Raw genomic sequence first — 23,521 nt, forward strand, 5'->3', positions numbered from 1 at the left:
GGAAGAGTTTCTGAACTCAAGTTCCTAATGCTAATTCCACAGCAATATGTTCAGTAATTAGCTTGTCCTTTGGGAATCCCAAACGTAGTTGCTTTCACAAGAGCTCCTGATAAATCAGATTAGGACAGCTTTGTCCTGATCAGCTGTTCATATGCTTGAAAACAGAGAGAAAACCTGATTTTTTGGTTGAGTAGTAACAAAAATTCACACTTCATGGAGCAGTTTCTGTCTGGCTAAGAAATGTATAGGTAGTGTCACAGCACTTACATAAAAGGTTGAGTAGAATCTGTTCATTAAATGTGCAGAAGGTTAAGTTTGCCTAAGCAAACCTGAGTGAAGGCAGCTCCTTGACTTGTGCGTAGCAGCCTGTTTCCAGTTGGGGACTGTTTGTCTTTGCTGCACTGTGGGCAAAAGTACAAAAGCAGCATCTTCTGATTGCTCTCACTTAAATGTTCAATGCATTACCTTCATTTATCTGAGTCCTGGGTCTCTGAAAACCTGTTAGTTCCCATTTTCCTGCTGCCTGCCTCTGAGAGGTTATTATTTGACGGTACCAAAGTCTCGTTTCTCTAACTGCCAGGCATGAAGAGCTCTTCCTATTTGCGTCTGTTCACGTCAGCTCAGCTAATTGTTGTCTTTGCATCTCAAAAGCAGCTGAGCAGCCTCATTCAGGATAATCCATTTTATGGGCATGTATTTTCACTTATTCCCACAACCTTATCATCCTTCCACAGTCCCGATCACAAATGTTACAGGTTGCTTTATGCCAGCTTCTCCTGGGGTTATAGTGACTGTGTCTAGTAAAAGATACCCCAATGTAGACAATTGTGGCTTCTTACAGACTTAACTGGCAAAACAGTTCTGCTCTTCAGCCAGAGTCTTTAAAAGGCGATGTGTCCTGGATGCTCCATACCTGTCTCTTGAGAGCTGCCCAAGGGGAAGAGCTCTGCTTTTCCCCTCTATGATGACCTTTCCAGGGAGCTGAAGTAAAAAAAGGAATTCAAAGATAAGAATTGACCTTTGTTGTCTTCCTTATGTAAGAGACTCAGGCTCTCATTCACGATATAAGGAACAGGGAGAAACGGATGAAGAGACTGGGCAGCAGAGATGCTTGTGCCCTGTTATTAAGTGAAGGCAAGCAGTTATTATTTTTCAGACCTTTGCTAGACTGCTGTTTAAGCCCCATTTACTGAAAATACCATGACAATGGCAGGGGTAAGTCATAGCCAGTAACTATAACAACACGCTGCTCCCGCACTGCAGCCCTTCCTGTAAGGGGTGTCTCTGGAGAAGAAGAAATCACTCTGTCTACATGTGAAGCGTGTGAAAGCCAGGAGCATGAGCCACCTCTCTCTAAAGGCTGCTACAAAGCACATGATAGATGAGTGTGCTGAACAGTGATGTGTTAGAGTAAACATATTTCCTTCTAGGTTTACCTTCAAGCAAAATTCAGGGGCTGTTTTAAGAACTTAACATGTCTCCTCAGCCTTGTTCTGCCCAGTCCTGATAAGTTAGAGTCATGGTTTTGGGTGCCGCTTCTCTGGGTCTTAGATAAAGCTGGGGAGACGTTACCAGTTACAGCCAGAATAACTCCATGGCTAATAAAGTTAACAGCTCTTTTGAAAGATACTGTCACCTATGGCAGATTTTGGGTCCTGTATGAAAGTCATCATAGAAGTGTTTTGGTTGGAAGAGGCTTTTAAGATCATAAAGTCCAATCATTAACCCATCACTGACGAGTCATGGTGCAAGCATCTTATTTTTGTTACCATGGTAAGACCATAGAAGTGTGCTGGTGTGCTTCACTCCCAGCAGAGTAAAGCTCAGCCTTTAAAGGGTCCACTTTCTTCTCTTCTCAGATATGCCACACCACACTCTGAGAGGCACTCTCACTTTTTTGACTCTCACTGTGCAAATGTGGTCCAGAGTGCAAATGAAGATCCATTGGTGCAGAGCATGTGGTGCTACAGGCTGTGACAGCCCTGCCCACCCACAGCAGCATAGGTGTGAGCTTTGCTGACCTCACTGGGACGTGGTCTGGACCTGGTGCAGCACCAAGAGCTGAATTCTTGGGGAAATAAAGGAAAATTCAATTCTCTACTCAAAATAGATGAAGTAACAAAAGAGCTCTTCTAGTTCTATGACTTTTACATGTTCACTTGTTATTTCCCAGTATTACATAATTTACTCCAATGAATCCTTCAGTTTACTTCTTTTTTTTAAAATCATAGTTCCCTTTGACCAGTCATTTTGCATGGCTGTTTGGTCATTTGAATGCTAGGCTAGTGTTTGTTTTTTTCCAAATAGATGCCAGACATTTGGAAAGCAAGCAGCCTATTCATGAATATTAAGAGGAACAACAAACCAAACTAATATCCTTGGAAGCTGGAGGGCAGATGTTGCTTTTCCTGTGGAGGTTTGTAGTCAGTAAATATGTGTTCTCCAGGAAAGAAAAGTGAGCTGAATCTGGTATTTTGATAGTTATTGTTTGCTTTTCAGGACAGTGAAGAGGCTGGTATTGTATTGCATGGTGGCAGAAGCAGTAAACGTATTGCAGACTGCTTGGCGTGGCAGTCCATACCCAGGTCTTCATGTTATTTAAATATGTTTTGTTTTGTTTTTCTCTTCTAAAAGTCATTTTAGAATGTTGGGGGGTTTTACCATACAGAATCCCAGCATAGTGGGAGTTGGAAGGGACCTCTGGGGATCATACAGTCCAAAATCCTTGCTAAAGCAGAGTCACCCAGAGCTGGTTACACAGGATTGCAATGTCCAGGCAGGTTTGGAATCTCTCCAGAGCAGGACACTCACAGGAAAGAAGATTTTTCCTTATTATCAATAGAGTGGATTGTGTTTTCAGCCAGACTGGAGTCTGCACCTAAATTGCACCAACAAAATACAGGAAATACATCTGAAAATTAACATTTTCCTACATAAGTAGTTCACTTTTGATTTATCAACAACAGTTATATTTCTGGACATTTGGAAGCCCACTGAAATCAGTACACATTTTCCCTTTGACTTAGATAAGGTCTTCAGGGACATTTTTTTAACAGCCACTTGTGTGAATCCTGTGGAGGGGTCCTAGTTCTCCACCAAAACCACATCACAGCTCACAAGGCAACACACACAGCTCACAAGGCAACACACTCAGTTCACACAGATCTTGCATCTTGATTTGCCTTGCTACAGTGGATATGTTTACAGTGCACCAGGCATGATGTGTGCTGAGTCCTCCTTCCATTCTTTGAGAAGCTGTTACCAGTCACCTGAATCACTCCAAGTCCATGGTGTAACCTTAAGTACCTTTATGGGTAGCTGTTTTCTTCACGACAATCAGAGCTGATATTGAATGTTTACATAAGGATGATACTAGCATCTCTCTGGTATCTGCCAAAATTAGCAATTTGCTCATGGCAGATGGCTCCAAATTAATCTGGTTCACATATGGGACTACAAATGCAATTTCTCAATAGTGAGAATAAAAAGAAAAGGGATCTCGGTATTTATGAGCGTGATTCAGTTTGTTTCAGTGGTCCAAAGACCTTCTGAATCAATGAGATCTCAACAAATCCACATGTCTTCCAAAAGGAGCTTTACAGAAATAAAGCCTGGAAGAATATGGTTGTGAAGAGGAAACGACAGAGAGTAAAAGGCAAGTTTTCAGACTGAGTTGCTGATTCTCAGATAGCCGCTGGTGGGAAAGTTGCTGCACTCATTAGTATTTACAAACTCATAATCTGACCTCAAAAATCCTCTTTCAAATGAGCTGATGAGTGAAAATGTGCCTTAATTGTTGTGTAAATATCATAGATCAACAGCCTAGAGACAATCTTTTGTGACCCAGAAATCACGTTTCATTAAATCATTTAATTCTTGCCAAGATCCAGTAACTTTATTGATACAACGTGGTTTTTTCCTCTATGCAGTATCCAGTGCAAAGTTTAGCTCTTACTACCACCAGCTCTTGATTTCTGCAGCCTTGCTGTTAATTCGTAGATGTACAAGCTCACTGCCAGCATTGTCAGCCCAGTGCTATCACTGACAGGACTTTTGAAGTCAAAAGATCAGTTGCCAGATTTCTCATGACACAAAAGCTAGATTCTGCAGGCATTTACAAAGATAAGTTTTAGAGAAGAGTTTTGGATGAAGCTTGTGATCCCTCTGTCCTGGTTGAAGTGGTTACTGTAATCTCTCAACTGCAAGCAAAAGTGCAGGGGTGCCTCTGAGGTACATACCTGATAGAAATGTATCCTGTCTCTTTCAGTGAAAGGTTTATGCTTCTTTTAGTGGTGAAGGAGAGACTTTTGGACTTCCTAGCTAAAATTGCTAAGTCTTGCAGCATTAGCTCCTAACCTATAAACTGAGATTGCTCACATATGGGATGACCCGAGGAGTCTTCTTTTATGGTGGTAATAGGTGTCCTGGGTGCATGCACTGTTCTTTTTCTGGAACATTATAGAATCATTAAGGTTGGAAAAGATCTCCGAGATCATCAAGTCCAACTGCCAACCCAACACTACCATGGCCACTAAACCGTGTCCTGAAGCTGGAGTGTTAAAACACACTGAAGTACAGCAAAGTGGTCAAAGCAAGCCCAAAGGCAAGCAGATCTGTGTAGTGCTTCTGAGGTGTTAACCATTGCATACCAACAGTGTTTCTGCTTTCCCTTCAGTTTAAAAAGCTAAGCTAATTCAGGAAGGAAACTTGAGCACCAAGGAGGTCCATAGGCATGACCTGTAATCACTGAGTTTTTGCTGTTGAGCACTGACAGAGAACTTAACAGGCTGATTGGTGTGACTCAGTACAGCTATTGTGCCCTTTGGTATGACTCAAACCAAACATTTCCATGTTAATATGAGAGGTCTAAAGTGAAAAGAGAGGGTGGAACCTAGTTAGATATACTCTGAGCAAGAGCAGGTTCTGAAGAATAGAAGCAGTTGAGAGAAAACTGGCCACAACTTCTCCGTATGAAAATATTTGAAAGGCACAATAAGGAAGAAAGACTGTGTCTGAAAACAGAAAACTAGCTGCTGCTGCTCCCAAGCCTAATGGCTCTGCTAGCATCCAAGCTTTTCATTATTTTTATTGATGCAGTAATAATTCATAGCTATAGTTAACATGCCTTTGACATTGGCGGCTGCCTTCAAAATGAATTCCATCTAATTAAACTAAACAACAGAGAAATCAAAGACCACTTCAGTTAATGATTACATTAAACTGGGAATGTCTTTCCTCCCTCCCCATTGCCTTCCTCCCCAAACAATCTTGAATCTGTGAGAAGGAGGTGAGAAGCAAAATGAAGAACCTAACAAGAAGCACTGGGGCTAGGGCTCGCAGGCTGCAGTGTCAGCTACCAGACAAGTGACAGTGGCAAATAAGTCACTGGCTCCTTCTCCTGGGCCAACATAAAGCCTGGTATTCATTCCTTAGAGGGCTGATGGGGACAGGCTAAAAACTGCATCACAGCATGCACAAATATATTGTGCTTGTGATGTAATGTATAGACAGGTGGAGAAGTCAGGAATCATGGAACTGTTCAAGTTAGAAAAGGCCTTTAAGGTCATTGAGTCCGACCAACTGTGCTGCTAAACCATGTCCCTTAGCACCACATCTACACAGCTTTTAAATCCCTCCAGGGATGGTGACTCCACCACTTCTCTTGGCAGCCTGCTCCATGGCTTCACAACCCTTTTGGGGAAAAAAATTGTTCCTCATGCCCAACCTAAACCTACCCTGGCACAACTTGAGGCCATTTCCTCTTGTCCTATTGCTTGTTACTTGGCAGTATGTGCTGTTATACAAGATGTTTCCCAGAGAGTGATTGTTATTATTTTGTGGGAGTGATCTTAGGACTTGCCTGTGCTTGGCATGCTGCATGGTGTATTTCTAGTCAGGAGTGGTGGGATTCATCTGGGTAGACTGCCTGGAGTAAATGATTTGTAGGGAAAAAATCCTGTATGTACTCCTACACAAGCAAATTTGTAGTCTCTATAGATCTGTTGATGAAGGTGTTAAGTTTCAAAACCCCACATTTCGTTCCCTACCCAGCACCCATCAGCATACCTAGTTTACTTACCACTCATTGCTTGCAAGCCCCAATTACAGCATTAGCTATTCCCTGACATCACACAACTCATCTTTGTCTTTGGTCTCTGACTTCTGAGACCCAGAAGCAGCTTTTAACATGGCTGTCTAGATTCACCAATACAGACACACAGGAGAGTCAGCCTGGTTGCAACACATTTTCCAAGAGAGATTTCCATGTATGAAGAAAATTACACGCTCCTCCTAAAACAAAGCTCTGAGTTCTATAAGGAATTGCAGGAAGGTTTGGTAGGAGTCCATTACTACTTATCTTGCTGTCGAGTAGAGCAGTGCAAGGGTTTGCCAAGTAGAATGGCACCTTTATGGCTTGTTTGTCCCTGTGAAGGGCAGTCTTTCAGAGGCAACAAGGTGGGGGAAATAAAAAAGGCATTAACTCTGAACAATATTCTCTCTAGTTGTCTCTGCATGGTTCCAGCACGTGAATGCTGTGATCCAAGGTCTGTGCTCTGTCATTGCCTTAGGACAACATGTTGGAAAGCTGCTCAAGCCTGCAAGAAGCTCAGGGTCACATGCATTGTTGGTACTTAATTCAAGGCAGTGTGAGAGGCCTCGTGTGCTCCACTTAAACACTCTTCAGGCAGACAGATGATGCGTTAGAGGCAGTCTCTGAAGCATGAGAAGCATGTCATTAGCTGAATGTTTTGAACTACCTAACGTTAGAAATAACAAAGGAAGTCACTGCCTAAGTGGTAATACAGGATGATCACAAGCATGCAGATTTCCTTGTCATGTGACACCCGGCCATTCCTCTGGATGGTCGCTTCTTTGTTATCTCAAACTCTGGGGGTCTTTACAGAAGCCACAGTGTCTTCTTGGTTGGTGTAACACCAATGCCAAAAGCACAGGCTCCTGTTTGTGAGCATCCTGTTTGTGAGCTGTGTTTTTTGCAACATCAGACAGCACCGGGCTGGCACCAGATGCAGGCACTCACTCCTCTCTGATGTTGTCTAATGATCAAATCTGATCCTTCTCTCTTTTCTTTTTTAAGGAATGTGATTGAATAGGAACACAACCCCACCTCTCCCAAGCAAAAAGCCCTCCCTTTTCAAGCCCTCTTAGCAATATATTACCTCATCTAAACTTAATGAAACATCTCTTCTCTGCACACATCAATAAATTACAGGAAATAAGGGCATTTTATGTACAAAGATGACATAAAAGGCTATAGATAGCAGGATTATTAGCCTATATTAGCACATCTTGTCCTTGTAACCACTAAGAATAGAAAATAGATACCAGAAAAAAAATGATTTAAAAAGCTGGACAGTTCTTCCTTTCCAGAATAAATCCTGAAAAATATTAACAAAAGAATGGCCAAGATTACCTTGAAGACAGAGCCTGCAAATTTCCAGCTAACCATGGGCTGTATTTGTTTCAGCACACTTAGGGTCAGGGAAAAGCTAATCCATAAAATGAAAAAAAAATCTCTAAAGTGCAGAGCTGTTCCAAGGCCTTTAGTGTAGCTGGGAAACATAGAGGATTTGATTAAGCTCTTTAACAAAATTAATTTCCAAACTTCACAGTAAAAATTGTTAGAGTGTAATCTTTGTTTTCACCCAAACCAGCTGCCCCTATTACAGAGTAAAATGGTAATGAAAGTGAAAAAAAATGAACAAACTGCGCTTTATGTTTCCAAATGGGGAAAAAATCAGCTTCAGGAGACGATTCATTGTACTGTCTTGTTAGCAATACTAGATTTAGACCCTGAGGGTCTTGGGAAAATGATCTAGAAAGCAGCTAGAACATGTTTTGACAAGGCTTTGGTAGATCCATAACATGCTGCAAGGCAGGTTCTGATGTCACTTAGGCTATTTTTTCTCTAGCAGCTTCATTAATAGTAGCTGGATTTTTAACAGTCCTGAATTTTTGTCCCTTGTTTAACTGGACAAGTGTCATTATTCAGATAGCCCCAGGCTGCCTAAGCATATGATAAAGCCAAGATGCATTTGATAGTTGGCCATCTCATAGAGATAATGTGACATAACATGTAAATTGTAACTACAATGAACTCCTCAACCATTCCTACACGGAGGAAAAGTCATAACCAGGAGAGGGTGCAATTGCTCATGGCACAGCTCTGGTCTGATGTCGCTGAAGAGTGGTGGGCACTTGCTAACCCTTCTTCATGCTGCATTCAGCAGTTCTTAGCTGGAGCAAGAGCAGAATTCAGGGCAAAGCAGACCTCAGCACTACACTGGATTTACATACAAGAGGTTCAAAGACAAGCTCTGTCTTTAATAGTGTCCCTCTGTGACTTGGATAATAAACTCCGTGCCAACTGCACTCTATATTCATTTCATCATCAAGTGCCTCATCATATTTCCTCCACTCATATCAGAAGGGGAGAATGGCTTAGAAGAGAGCACTCTGTCTGCAAGAAATAGCCATAGGCCATTTAAATGCATATTTGCAGAGTCCTTTCCTTCTGAAAACTTCTCTCTGGATTCTTTTTTAATCCCAAATAAAAGGGAAGTTATTATAGAGCATCAACCACAAATGGTGACATCTTTTGACAATCTTCCTGGCTGTGCTGCATTTCCTGAACACATGGCTGAGCACAAGCTCTGCTGCAGTTCTGCCACTGTCAGATGCAATAGGTTTCAGTGTAGCTCTGCAAACCCTTGGGTCTACCTTCACTTTTAAGCACATGGGTAAGAAGTCAAATTAAAACTTGAAGAATCAAGAGCAGATACATGAATATTTTGCTTCTGTTACAGAGAAACATTTGGCTATACAGGTATCACAAATCTCATTTTCCCAGTATCTTAGCAGCAATGCAATTGTATTGTGCTGTATTTTATTCAAAGATGTCTATTTCAGTGTTAATATTCACCATCTGGAAACCTCGTACAAGCATTTGGCATGCTGCAAGGTACTAAAAGGTACCAGTTTTCTCTGTTTTGCAGTAGCAGTCTGAGGGGCAGAGACTTTATTTGGCTTTACAGGTGTGTAAGTCACTGAGCAGATTTTAGTCCAGAAGGAGCCTTTTCACCAGCTGGATGTTCTGGGACAGCTGTATTGAAATTACTGGAATACTTCAATTACAACAGCAGCGCTTCTCCAAAAGTACTTCTACAACCATGTGTGCTTTATGCAGGAGTTAATGCACTTCATAACCAGTACAAAAGCCCTTAAAGTACATGACTTTTGTTATCAGTTTGTGCTGTTCATTATCTTTCATTAACCAAATTACATAATTTCAGTCAATGAATTGCTCTTTAGAGGGAAAACAGCCTCGCTGTTATGTAGCTATTGTCATCACTCTGATAGAAGATGTCTCTCAGGGCATCTCTGATTAAGATATTCAGGTATTGAAACCTGCACCACCTAGAATGAATGCTTACATATGTAGAAGTGTGCAGCATTTTTCCAGAGTCCCACATGGGGAATCAAATGCCCATTGTGCCAGTCACAATATGTATGTTTTTCAAGATGCTTTTGCTGGTAACAGGGCTGAACTGCAGTGTAGCAACACCGACTGTCTCTCATACTCTATTTATAGAGCTGCAGCTAGAAGTACCACAGGACTGCGATTCTGAACAAAATCACGCTCATTGCTAAAGCTCCTTCTGACCACTGAGCCTCACATTGCATTGTTGTACAAAGTCTTCTTAGAATGGCAGAAACTGGCTCTGCCTGTTAGTGATGTGTGCACTTCCCCACAGGGCTGAATGCAGAAAACCAAACTAGAAATAGGAAATAACTGCTCGATAAATTACCTGGGCTTCCATTTCTACAAGTGCTGCATTTGAAGTTGGCCATTGAGTTTGTATGAGTTTGTTCTGTTTAGTTAAACATTGGTTTGGCTAGTGGAAAAATCTTTTGTAACATATAGTTGAATCAAAAAGTTGTGCAAGCAGAAAATAATGCAGTTTAATAATAATTTACAGCTTATTGTGATTATGCTTACAATTTATTACTCGGGCTCAGGTGTGGTGCTACTTTACAGAATGGGTATGTCCTGAAAATGGGGCAATTGCTCCTGTAGCAGGTAGAAGTGGCTTTAGTTATTTTCAAGAAAAAGTAACAGCATTCTCAATGTCAGACAGGATGCATGTTTAAACTGCCTTTGACCCGAGAAGCTTACAATTAGAATAAGAAAACCAAGAAAGGAAAGGATCTTGTGGTTTGGGTTTGCTTTACTGTGTAGATATTATCTTTTCAGTTTGAGCCTGAAGCACTAAAGGGTCATCTGGGGAGGCTGCAGTTGTCTGGGGAGGCTGCAGCTGTGAAAGGGAACACTGACAAGAGACCTGAATGGGAAGGGAGGCTACTGTCTGGTAGGGTCCTCAGACCATAATCAGGAGGACTGTCAATATAGAAAAGCATAAGATGCAGAGATAAAACAGAAAACCATCCCAGGATAGTCATGAGGCAGAACTCTTTCCTAAGAGTTCAAGATTTTGCTGCAGAACAGCTTTTTGTCACCTAGCTGTCCTTTTTTAATACACGTAGATGATAGATGCTATAGAAACATGATAGCCTGCTTCAAAATCTTCTAGTGTTTAAACCTGCATATTAGTTCCCAGGTAAAAGGCAAAAGATGCATTCATTGGAGTCTGAGGTTGGTTGCGGAGTGTGCATGCATTTGCTGTGCTTTGGTTCCCATTGCTGAGCAGCCTCAAAGCACTTGAACTGGGTTGCTTTTACACAGCACTAAACCAGAGGATGTGCTCCAGGGGCACTCAGATAGCAAACGAGATTAAATCCAAAGTAAAACTCCTGAAAGACCTACAAGGTCATTGAGTTTTCCGTGGCAGGGTTTTTTTTCCCTCAGTAATTCTGCTCCTCTTACACTGTGCTAGTTACTAACAAAGCAGATAGTCCTGCTCTTCCTGTCTAAAGCTTCTTTCCAGCAGTGCACTATTTACTGGAAAACTTGTTCAGAGGAGAGCTTAGCTTTACTGAACAGTGCTTTTATGTGAGCTAATCCTCCATTTTCTTCTCCTCTAACAAATTAAGCTTATTTCTCCCCTTAATTTTTCTCTCTTTAAATAGAGATCTTTCACTGCCTGCAGTATGGTTCAGAGAAGCAGCAGTACTGTGCTAAGCAGTCTATCTTTTTGAGGATTTATTCTAGAAAGATATTAACAAGCATTCAGTCACTTGTTGTTAATGGTAGCCCTAATTTCTGAAATGCAGGCAAGGCAACATGCTCCTGTGCAAGTGTGACAATAAGGTTCTGAAGGACTCCGCTTAACAGCTTGTGTCAGGTGATGAGGTTAATGGAAAAGAATTTGTTATTCAGGTCACTTAATGAAAATAACCTTGGGAGAGCTTAGCAGAGCCCTTGGGGTAGAATAATTTATTCCTCTACTGCTTCCATCACTGTAAGTTAACCCAAGCCATAGAAGAAGCTGATCTAAACATAAACTCAACCTGTCAGAGTAGTGCAGGAGGACCATCAGCAATTACAATGCATTGCTGTAATCTCTGCTACCCCTCCAGTGCTAACACACAGAGCACAGCCTTTGGAGCAAAGGCTGGCTTGGCACAGCCCTGCCTTTAAAACAAGACATCTTGTCTGCAAGGATGCAGGACATCAAAGAGCTGTGCAAGAAGACAACAAAAATATTCACCATGAGATGTATAATTTTTAGCCAATGAATGGTCTTGGGATCAGGCAGGCATAGGAAAGTGGCCACAGCAGCCATCACTCACACTGTTTCCCTCCTGTGTTTGTTCTGCTGCTCAGCTATAATCAGAAATAATCTTCAGCTCCTGTGATTTGAGGCCTCACACTGATCTACTCCCAGACTCCAGGGAGCCTCTATATCTCTGCACCACCATTTCACTTCTTATCCTTTAATTAAAAGAGCCGGGAAAACACACCCTCCACATGGCAGCTGCCTGATACCACCAAAGTACTGCCTCATATTGGGGGTATGAGACAGAATAAATATCTCAATTCGATCTCAAACCTTGAGACAACCCTTTTGAGAGCCCTAGATCCAGATTTGGAAGTCCTTAGGAGCAGACAAGATTAGCACTATCCCCACCTGTAACAGTACTACCTTCTCTGCAAGCACCCATTCCATATTCTGAGCGACATGAATACTTCATCTGTGTAAAGCTGAAAATCCTTTTCACAGCCTTGCGTACAATAACTTCCATACAGGAAAACAAGATTAAACTTGACAGTAATAGGAGTGATAGAGAGGGGGAGCATTCTTCCTTTGAGGCAGAGGCTCTGAATACAGAAGTCAGTGACTGACTGAAAACAGGGGGGGGGGGAAGATAAATGCAATTATTCAAGCACCAGGGCTTAAGAAAAATGCTTTTAAATGAGAGTGAGAAAAAAAAAGAAAAACCCACACCTTTCTCTTGACATTTAGCAAAGTACCTAAACTAGCTAAGCAAAGGAAGAGGAAGAAAGTCAAAGATCCTGCAATGAGCTGCTTTCAGCTGTGTGCTGCTTGGTATCTTCAAATACATTTATCCAACCTTCCTGAGAGACATCAAGCCCTCCACGACCCACAGCAAACCTTCACTACCAGTATAATTTCTCCAGGAGCCATATTTATAGCCTCCCCCTTGGCTATCTCTGTAAGGACCAGCTGGTTTAGCAAAGCCTCTTTACACTCCTGCGTCTGTAGGGTGCCAGCGATTTAACTCCTTGTGACCTTCCGACTTGTATTATTCCCCAAAATACCTCCAGCCACCTAGGGATGCCCTGCTTTCATACATGACCCAGCATCTGAGTGTGGTGCCAACCCACAGGAGGGCATTGTGTGTTATAAACAGGCTGTGTCCTACTGCCACAGATGGGTTATGTAGAGGTTTATCAATCAGCTGCAGCCCAGGAGTCTTCAGCAATTTAGTGCTATAGAGGCACTTAACTCCCAGGGAGCTCAGATTCTGTGGTTGGAGGTTCACTGGCTCTGACCTATTGCAGCCTTTCAGCACTAATAGTGGCATATAAGAGAGATGACGAGGGACATTTTAGTAGGGTGTATTGTGATAGGACAAGGGGCAATGGGTTTAAACTAAAAGAGGGAGATTTAGACTAGGTAGAAGGGAGACTTTTTTATGCTGGTGGTGGTGAGACACTGGCCCAGGTTGCCTAGAGGTGGTAGATGCTCCATCTTTGGAACCACTCCAGGTCAGGTTGTCTGGGGCTCTGGGCAACCTGCTGTAGTTGCAGATGTCCCTTCTGGCTGTAGAGGGTTAGATCACCTATAAAGGTCAAACCATTCTTGTGATTCTCTAACCAGCCTTAGGTATATCCTAGGGAAGGATTTCTAACAGTTACTTTATGCTACTTTATCTCTGCTTTACTTTTGGATTGTTACAGACTGAGTAATGTTTCCTGTCACTAGGAGTCTTTAACAACAGTTTCTCTGAAACTCCTTTGACATTTGCAAGGGGAAACAGACCTACTGTTCACCAAAACCAGCAATCACCCCTTGATCAGCAGGATGCCAACTGCCAGGGCAGGAGTAGTGGGCACACGAAGTACAGTATGCTTGAGTAGTGATTAACACACAACAAAGAGAGCTGCCTGTGCTGCAAATGGAAACACACTGTGTGCTTGGGATGTAAGAGCATTTTGGTCTAATTTTGCACTCTGCATATAGTAATAAGACACAACAGGGTGTGCATTAAGCTCATCTTTTGAGAAGTGCAACAGTAGCTGAATAATGCACACCCTGGAGTGTCTTATTTGTAGTGGACTATGGCTCATTGGGTTTACATTCAAATTGTTTCAAACCCATTAAAAAAAACCCAGATCTGTTCTGAGGGCAGTTATGTAATGTATCCTTCCGCTGAAAAGTGGAAGTATTTTCAAACAAAAACAGTAGGGAAAAGGTGAGGAAGAGCCAGAGCTCCTCTGCAGACCAGGGGTGGGTTGGGTTGGGTTTGGGTGGGGCTTGCTAGGAGCAGGTTCTTGGATTTCTAATGTAGGTCTGTAATGCAAATAATGAGTTATGGAATCTATTCAGTGTTCACTCTCTTCTAGACTTTCCTTTCTTTTTGTGTAATTACCTGTGCCTTTTGTTTTCCTTTTTCCTTACAAAATTCCCCGGTTTGGTACATGAATTAATACCCATTGCAGAACAGGTCCACATCTGAAGCATTTGGACTAGGGTGTGATTCATTTTTACCCCAGACTGGCAAATAAATGGTCACAGATGCCTACTCATGAGGACAGACAGGCATGGTTTGGGGGAGGATGGTTTTACCAAATAGCAGAGTCTGTGTGCATGGATACAACATGGTCTAAAGAACAGAGCGTGTTAGAACTCTGTTTTGCTATGGCAAAAGTGAAGTGCGAAGGAGAGAGAGATGACTTCTGCTGTTCCACCTGAAATATGACTATGGTTTATCCCTTTATATAGGTTCCAACCTTGATGATGGACACTCAATTTTCAGAATTCACTCCAGATATCACCCCAATAATGCTGGCGGCTCACACCAACAACTACGAAATCATCAAACTGCTTGTCCAAAGACGGGTAACAATTCCACGCCCACACCAGATCAGATGCAACTGTGTGGAATGTGTCTCCAGTTCAGAGGTGGACAGCCTGAGACATTCCAGGTCAAGGCTGAACATCTACAAAGCCTTAGCCAGCCCTTCGTTGATTGCCTTATCAAGTGAGGACCCCATCTTGACGGCCTTCCGACTGGGCTGGGAGCTAAAGGAGCTCAGTAAAGTGGAAAATGAGTTCAAGGCTGAATATGAAGAACTTTCACAGCAGTGCAAGCGTTTTGCTAAGGACCTTTTGGATCAAGCACGGAGTTCCCGAGAACTGGAGATCATTCTCAACCACAGAGATGATCAAAGTGAAGAGCTGGATCCCCAAAAATGTCATGACTTGGCAAAGCTAAAGGTAGCAATAAAGTATCACCAGAAAGAGGTAAGAGTCCTCTAAATGGAAAGTGGTGTGAAGGCTTTATGTGTTTGGTATAATGGTTCATTTCTTTAGTCTCCATGGTTTTGTTCAGGGTTTCCAGCTGACAGCCAGCAGGGTTGAGTTTGGGTTGAGTAGAAAACCATGTGCAGATGGGTTAGTCATAAATCAGGAGGCTTAATGTACCATGGTGACAGCATGAATCTGATGACAGTTGAGGGCACAGGACTGGGACTTTCTGCAGTAGGTTATGGCTTCTACAGCACTGACTGATTCAAAGACACTTGAATGCCTTTTCATGGTAACCCACCCCCCTGCAAAGAACACCCTTCAGAGCTTTCCAGGTTTGTTAGCTCCAAAAGCTTTTCCCAGTAGCTGCTTTTATACAGGAACCAACAGCTAGAAGGAGTTGCCTGGATCATGAAGATCTTGACTGTAGGAAATAATATAATATAATATACAAATCACTTCCTCCAGCCACCAAACACTTCCTAGCACTCATTCAAGACTGACTCATAAGGGCCAGAGAAATGACAGCAGCAAAAGAGAGCAGGAGATACCAAAAGCAGTCTCACTGTCCCAGGTCTCAATTCTATCAGCTATTTTGTTAGGTGAAAATGCTCATGTGATGCTAGCAAGTGGCTCATATCATGCAAATACTTCTCCACCCCTGAAACACCTCAAGTGGATTCTTGCTTCCTGATTCATGTTCTCAACTGAGAAGCAATCCCCAGGAATTCAACCTTCTGCCCATAGTAGCAGAAAAGACAGACATACTGCTACTAAAGGACACAGAGCCTTTCAGGAGCCCTGCAAACACAGAGATTTATCAGTTGATTCCATAAAGGTCATGCACCCAAGGAGAATGCTGACAACAGTTTCATTAGTTGGCTGTGGATTTTCTTTCTATTTCCAAACCTGGACAGAATCTAGTAGATGATATATTACTGCTGGCCAGTGATGTTCTAGGTTATCTGAAGGAGGAATTTAACTTGCATGGTTGAGGAATGGAATTGCAATGTCTATTACATTATTCTGTGTCTGGAGGGTGACAAGAGCCTCAGAAAAGCCTGTCACATCACTCTTTCCAGTGTCTTCCCCACAACTGATGCTTTGTTTTATGCACTGACCTAGATGAGGATAGCCTGATACAGTACATTCCACCTCCTTTAATGGCTGCTCATGTCATCTGTGGTAAAATAGACACTAAGTGAAAGATGCAGATATTCCTTTCTTCTCTTTGGTCTGTTACCTGCTGAGTACCAGCCCCTTGATGCAAATAAGCGGGAGCTGAACCCCCAGTCTTTATGAATCCAACATATAGAATCATAGAATTGTTAGGGTTGGAAGGGATCTCAAGGGTCATCCAGTTCCAACCTCCCTGCCATGGGCAGGGACACCTCACACTAGATCAGGTTGCTCAGAGCCACATCCAGCCTGACCTTAAAAACCTCCAGGGATGGGGCCCCCACCACCTCCCTGGGCAACACATCTGCATGTCTTTTAAATACCTCCAGGGATGATAATTCAACCACTGTCCTGGGTGGGGTGTTCCAGGGCTTGACAACCCTTTCAGGGAAGAAATTTCTCTTAATATTCAACCTAAACCTCCCCTGGCACAACCTGGGGCTCTTTCCTCTCATCTTGTCACTTGCCATCTGGGAGAAGAGACCAACCTCCACCTCACTACAGCCTCCTTTCAGGTAGTTGTAGAGACCAAAAAAAGGTCTCCCCTCAGCCTTCTTTACTCCAGGCTAAGCAACCCCAGTTCTCTCAGCCACTCCTCACAGCACTTGTTGTCTAGACCATGCAGCAGCATCCAAGGATATATCCGTGGCTGCCTGCACCTTGTGTTCTCATCAAGGAATTGCAAGTCTGAAGGAGCTGACTATAATGAGTGTAGTGCTGATCGGTCCTAAAGCTCTTCTATTTTAAAGTAACACATTTTTAATCTTTGCTTCCTTGCTTGACAGTTTCTATCTCTTGGTTTTTTGGTTTTTTTAGGCACATTTGACTGAATTCCAAGCATATGCCAAATTCCATGTTTTGTGACATATTCATGACAGTTCCAGCATATAAATGCTAGCAAATATGCTCTGTGTTGTCAACTAATGTCAGTGCTGTTTCCAGGTAGAATAGTGGTGGGCAGGAACAGAACAAATGAGTTTGGGAAACCAGCACTGCTAAACCCCCTCATCCTACCTGGTCGTTCATAAATGCCCAATGTATTCTGCAGGATGGTGTTTGGATGCAAGTAAATAGTGCAGTGGTTTTGTTTTCTTGGTGATTAGTCCAATCCAAAACACAAAGCAGGATGCAAACATCACTGGCAGCTTCTGAAAAAAAAAAAGAGAGTGGGAGCAGAGTGACACTGAGAAAGGCCTTTTAGTCTTGACTGAAGAGTATCAGACTGAGAGAATGTTATTTGGGACAGGAAGGAAAATAGAAACAAGTTTGGTTTGGTGAAAGACAGTTCTGCAGAGAGAAACAGCAGACTGTTAGAAAGTAGATCATCTTGTTCCACTGAAGCTTTCTGTGTCTTAATATTAAGTGGGATTGGGTTGGATGGAAAAGCTTTTTATATCTTAAGGTGGACAAAGCTGACAACTCAAACCTCCAGTAGCCTGAGACAAAAATCTAGAGTGGACCTTATTTATTGCTTGGGGCTGTAAATAGTTACCACAGTTGTTAGTTCTTTATATTAAACATCAGTCTCGTTGGTTTCAGACTAATTGTTACACAGATTTCCTGCAGCCTTTTTTTTTTTTTTTTAAAGTGAAAAATAACCTCCAAAACTCACAAAATGTGAAATTATTCCATTTCAGCTCAATCAGGCAGGTAGGTTCAAGACTCTAGAGAGGTTGTTGAGAAGGAATTGGTAAAGAGATCACTGCCTGTGGATGGAGGAGCTGTACTGGATGTGTTGTGGAGGGAGTAGATATTAAAAGTTGGTTTTTTTCCCCTTTTTTTACCAGCCCAAGTAATATGGAAATTCAAGAGTACTCTTCACCAGACCCATCATTCAGGGTTTTTCCCTCCCAGGCATTTCAGATGAACCCACTGTGCTCTCCCATACTGAAGAGCAGATGCTGGTTTGTTCCAGGTACAGAAGAGTAACAGCCTTCAAATGTGTAGTGCAGGTTGATGATCTCTGGCAGTGAACATAAAGAGCTGAAAAAAATCCCAGTGGGAAAAGCTAGACATCAATGCGCAGTTCTTGCTCCAAACTGGGCCCTTGGAAGAGAGCTCTTTAAAAGTAATTAGGCTGGTAAATCTGCAGGTAAATAGGCAATAAATTTTTCAACAGAGTATAATCTGATTAAGTGCCTAAATCCTGTCGGAGGTTAGGCTCTTCTCTTCCTGAGGCTTTTTGAAATTCCACTGTTAAGTTAGCTACATCTTTTGACACCTTCCTGCTGGAGGTGATCTTAGGGGGTAATTTTTAGCAAACAATTAGCAGTCGGCCCTGCCATGGACACAGGTGCCAGTTCTCTGTGCTGAATCTGCTAAACATATTCCTGGTACACACAACTCCATCTTTTGATCTGGCCTGGGTGCTTCAGTCTTCACAGCGAGCAACTTGGGTGAGGGCTAGATTAACGAGGGGAACCACTTCACTTCGGTCCTACCTCCAGAAGAATACCCATCACAAAAGCTCCACCTCAGCCTGTGTTCCCAGGTAAATCCCACTGCCAGTGTGTTGCTGCCTCATAATGCAGGTGCAAGTTTTGTCTTTACAAGGATAGAAAAATCTCCTATTGTTTTGATTTTTTTCAACAAAACCCCTGGGAGCTACAAGTTTTGATTACTCCCAAATATTACATGTGTTAAGTATTGTATAAACTGACACATGTGTCATTCATGAGGAAGAGGACCTTTGGAGGAGGGCCAAAACAATAGAGAAGAAATGTCTTGCTCCTCATGTTTGTTTTCCATAAGCTCTTATGTCTTAGAAGGTAAATTACTGTTCACACAGAAGGGAAATTTTCAATTATACAGGATGCCCTAAGGTAGCCTTGTAGTATGTTTTATGGTAGTAAATGTTAAAACCATGCTGTGCAGCGTTCACAAGCTCCCTCTCCATCTCCTCTGAAGTGTAGAATGGTTTTGCCCTGAGTTTCAAATTGCAAACGATATCCTATCTTTAGAAGGCAGGAAGGACTTCACAGTGTGATGCCTACAAAATACTAGAAACAAATGAGGACAGCTCTAGCGCACTGCAAAACACGTTGAGTTAGATCCAGCATGGACATTCCGGTTTTCTTCCAAGTTCACTTTTGAGAGAAATTATTTTTGTAGGATTGGGGGAGTTCATCACTTTTCATAAGTGCTCTGTAGTATGTGACATTTGTCTTCATATTTGTGGTTTTCAGATTCTTTTATTCATGACTAATTTTGGAAGGAGAAAAGTTCTGAAGACTTAATAGGCGAAAGCACAGCTCAGCTGTTGAGGATCAGTCTTTGCTATGCTGTTCTGGCACCAAATTAGCTCTGCATTTGTTAATTTGTTTGTATTTCTAAGAAAAGATGGGGAAAATCACCTCTTAGGATCTTGCCAGTCTCATAAAGCCCAGTTGTATGTGCAGTGTGTTGTGGTTGTATTAGAGAATCAGAGCACAGGCAGAGTGCAAAGAGAACTCTTAGATCCTTTAAGTTTTTTTTTCTACATTGCCAAAAGAATGTAAAGCAACCACAGCATAGCAATGAATCCGGTCTAAAAGGGCAGATTTCTCCTTGTATATCATATTCTGCTAAGCCACAAGAAATGTACATTAAACCTGTTCCTGCTTTTCTCCATCACAGGTCATTCTCATCTTCAGAATGAAGGCAAACATCACACTAGTGGGGGTTTAGTGCTTTGCGTTTTTGTTCTGGTGCTAGTAGTTGCAAATAGCTGTGCAGGTTTATTTATGTCTGTAAGAAACACACACAATGCAAGGCACTCAGAAGAAAATGTGTTTTACTTATGACTAGTTTGCTTAGCGCTTCCTCTGAATTAGATCAAAGCAGTGCATAAAATTCCTCTCAGAAACCTCAACCTTTGTCTCTCTTACTCACTGTACTCTAATCAGTGACAGGAAAGAAGAGAATTGTTTATTTTTCTAATTCAAAACCAGTTCTCTTTGCTGTTTTCTCTTCAGCATGAAGCATCAGAAGTCTTAGCTCTATTTTTTTCCAAGGCTTTAACATAGACAAGTACCTCCTGAGATACAGAAATGGGGTGAATGAATAATCACTCCACATGCCACATATTTTTCAGCTCTGTCTTGACTCTTGTCAACTGTGTGGCTGCAGTTTGAAACACAGCATCATTCTCCAAGGAGTGTGCATAAACCTGGCAAATTTCTAAGGACACTTCAGTTACTGTATAAAAAGCTTTTAAAAATATCAGAGATGCAGGAAAAATTAAGTAAGAGGTCTGTGAAAATCAGAGTTTATCTGCTGCACCTGTTTTGAAAGCCATCCAAGTATCTTGATGGATAGCCACAGACCTTTCTTCGCTTGCAAAAGCAGTGCTAAGTTATTCCCTTGTGGTTTTGTCTGTTTTCTTGTCACAATGCCTGGAGATGTACTGATTCAGGGCAGAAAATTTGTACTGTGCTCTTTAAAGGCACCATAAAAAGCTAGCGTTTTGATAAGCCTGCACATCTCAGAAGATGAATAAACAGGCTTTTGCTTCTGGTTTCTAGAATGAAATCATACCCTGTTATGAAGAAACCTCTGTTAGGACTTGATGGGGGAAGCAGGGCTGCTCCTTGTTGGAGCTTTTCTCCTTTCTAGTGTCCTGGAGCATCTGTATCCCTTAGGATATGAGATGGTGGCGATGGTGTGGTTATGCTATGTCCAAATCTGTCCTACACCATGGACTTGAATACAAGTTTAGGGATTTTGAAAGCACTGAATGTCTGAATGTCACCTTTCATTTTCCAAGAGCATTCGTTCGTATTGTATGCAGCGAAGTCACCATCTGATGTGTGAACAGTGGCCCATGCTAAATGAAGCTAGTTTTTCTCAATCCCAACAGGCAGATGACCACATTGCAAAATGTTCCATGCATGTAGTACTAGCTGAGCTGTTACCAACAGTCTCAGCATCAGGACTTAGGGGTGGCAGGTGGGGAGATTGATCTGCATTTCCATCCATAAAACAGTCTTCTTTCCTGATGAGTGGTGAGTGGAGTGATTGGTGCCCATCTTGAAACCCCAACCTGATGGGTTTGTGCACTTGCCAGATCTGTTTGTTCAGGTTTGGAAATTAGCATAAAAATCTAACCCCCACATCTGCATTGTGTTAGAAAAATAAGGAAGTAGTGGCACATTCTCTCCAGAGTTGGAAGAAGAAGGATTCCGATAACGAAAGGTCCCATGTTTTTGCAAAGTGGACTTGAATGTTTATTTGTGGAAACAGCATTATTTGCTATATTATTCATGTAACACCTAAATGTTCTAAGTTGATGAAGGTTAGCCACATATTTCAGCTGTCAGAGAACAGAGCCGCAGAAGGCTAGCTCTTGACAGCAAAATCATCTCTGACTAGTCCTTGAAAAAACTTGAAACAACAACATAAAACCAGTCTGTCAGTCAGGGACAAGGACTCTGCTTGTGTTGGTGTAATGTGTATCAGGCAGTACACATTCTTTAAGTAATTTTTGGTGTCTCCTGCCTCTGACTTCAGCGATCTCTTGGACAAAGATAGGAAATATGTTGAAAGCTAAAGAGATTGCCACTGTTTTAAGAACATTGAATAGTGATTTAGTGAGTTTGCCGGTTCCCTTAACTTCATGTATCCAATCAGTCTTCTTGGCAGCAAAAGAAGAGGCTCGGGAAGTAGGGGACGTGATTAATTGGTTTTCTATAGGCAACAGAAAGTGGAAAGGAGAAGTGACACCTGCATATTGTATAAGCCAAGTGTTCAGTCTTGCCACGTCTGAAGGTCTAGAGTGTCTTTCAGAGTCAGCTTTACGTCAGTAGTGAAGAGTATGTCATGTTATTCCATACTTCACTTTGAGTGATAGCCTGAAATAATAAACTCTGCAGCAAAATGATTGCTGTGGATTCTGCCTGTGGATATAGAAGTGGTCATTGGCATTTATCTGATTTCTGTGGATTTCAGCTTTCCTTCTGCCGCTTAGCAAAGAGTGGCATCAAGGTACAGAGGACTGAGGCTCCCCTCCCCTTACATCTCTTATGTATACATCGGATCCATCATCATCCAGACAAGTCATTTAGGTGCCACATGATTGAGAGCACAGTTTCCTCATAGTTCTTCACTCCAAGAAAAGTGAGATGGATAGATGGGCTAATCATACCCAGAGTGCAGAGTGGCATTTAAAAGCTGTGACTGCAGGTTTTGTGTTCTTATTCTTTCTTTACAAACCCTAGATGGCTGAGTAAACATCCTTCAGCAAAAGCTTATTTCCTCCTTTAGTGTACAACACTGATATCCCTCAGAAGCAGAGGCAGCCTTTGGATGTTGCTAAGAATGTGAGAAGTTTTATAGTATACTGGTCTGTTCTTTTCTGCTGTGGGTGACCCTGTTTTAGCAGGGGCTTGGACTGGATGATATCCAAAGGTCCCTTCCAACCCCCACCATTCTGTCATTCTGTGAAAAATATTTTTAGAACTTTTTAATAACACTAATAAGGTTAAGTAGGTGTGTATTTAAAATGACTTGGGAATTACTTTTAAAATTCCTATGTTTAATTTACTTATCACTTATTTAATGTAAATGTTAGAAATTCACTAAGGAGGATAAATCCAAGCTTTTACCTAAAAGTCAATACCTTCTCCACTTCAGCTAAAGCCTGGGAGAGCTCCTGGTATTCATTTGCAAGTTCTGTATACTCTTTAAGTGCTGCCTGCAATAGGACTTAGCAAACTCTGCAAGATTTGTCTCAGCTTTTAGCTCGTTGGGTTTATTTAATGCTTCTGCAGGATGTGTCAAATACTCCCTGTTCAGATCTCGGAACCCAGTCAGTGTGTTGTGAATTAACTGACTCTGGCTTAGGTGTATTGTTATACTCAGAATTTTGCTTGTACTGCAGCATTCTGCTTGTGGAAACCCAGTCTGTACCCTGCTTAATCTTTGTAAGAGAATTGTATCCTGGAATGTTTGCTGAAATACATCCTATGGGAATTTAATCATCAGTTTCAGTGTGCTGTCTGCTAAAATAAATGCTGTAAAGTTTTGCTTATGCTTGGGCTTGTGCTCAGGGCCTGACCTGGTTGTTTGCTAGCAGAGGTTGGTCTCTAGAAGCACTGTTCAGCAGCTTGCCTTTATTCAATGCAGGATTTATGCCTGCACTTAAATCCTGCTGAGACAGGCTATAAATACAAATGTATAGCCAAGCATACATTTAAGCACTCTGAGTGGAGATAGGTTTCATTTCAAACTTAAATATTTGCTAACTCCTTCTTCTGTGGGTAGGTACCCAGGATTTGCCTTTGTGCTAGAATATCTGGGACCTCTTCTGTCTAAATATTTAAGCCAATCCAACATAAATTTGTGGAAACTATGAATTTTGATGGAACTGTAGCAGGCTTTTAGAGGTCTTTCAG

At 42.0% G+C, this 23,521-nt stretch overlaps 1 protein-coding gene across 2 annotated transcripts in view; it reads left to right on the forward strand.

Moving 5' to 3' along the window:
* Window positions 1-23,521, forward strand: part of TRPC5 (transient receptor potential cation channel subfamily C member 5) — a 91,495-nt gene that overhangs the window by 17,679 nt on the left and 50,295 nt on the right. For both annotated transcript variants that reach the window (XM_068152001.1, XM_068152002.1), the window contains exon 4: window positions 14,448-14,969. In XM_068152001.1, the coding sequence (XP_068008102.1) occupies window positions 14,448-14,969 (522 nt within the window). The remainder of the gene's footprint in view (window positions 1-14,447; window positions 14,970-23,521) is intronic.

This window comes from Melanerpes formicivorus, unplaced genomic scaffold (genome assembly GCF_026170545.1).
Source record: "Melanerpes formicivorus ecotype bairdi unplaced genomic scaffold, bMelFor1.0.p_v2 SCAF_22, whole genome shotgun sequence".
NCBI classification, from domain to species: Eukaryota; Metazoa; Chordata; class Aves; order Piciformes; family Picidae; genus Melanerpes; species Melanerpes formicivorus.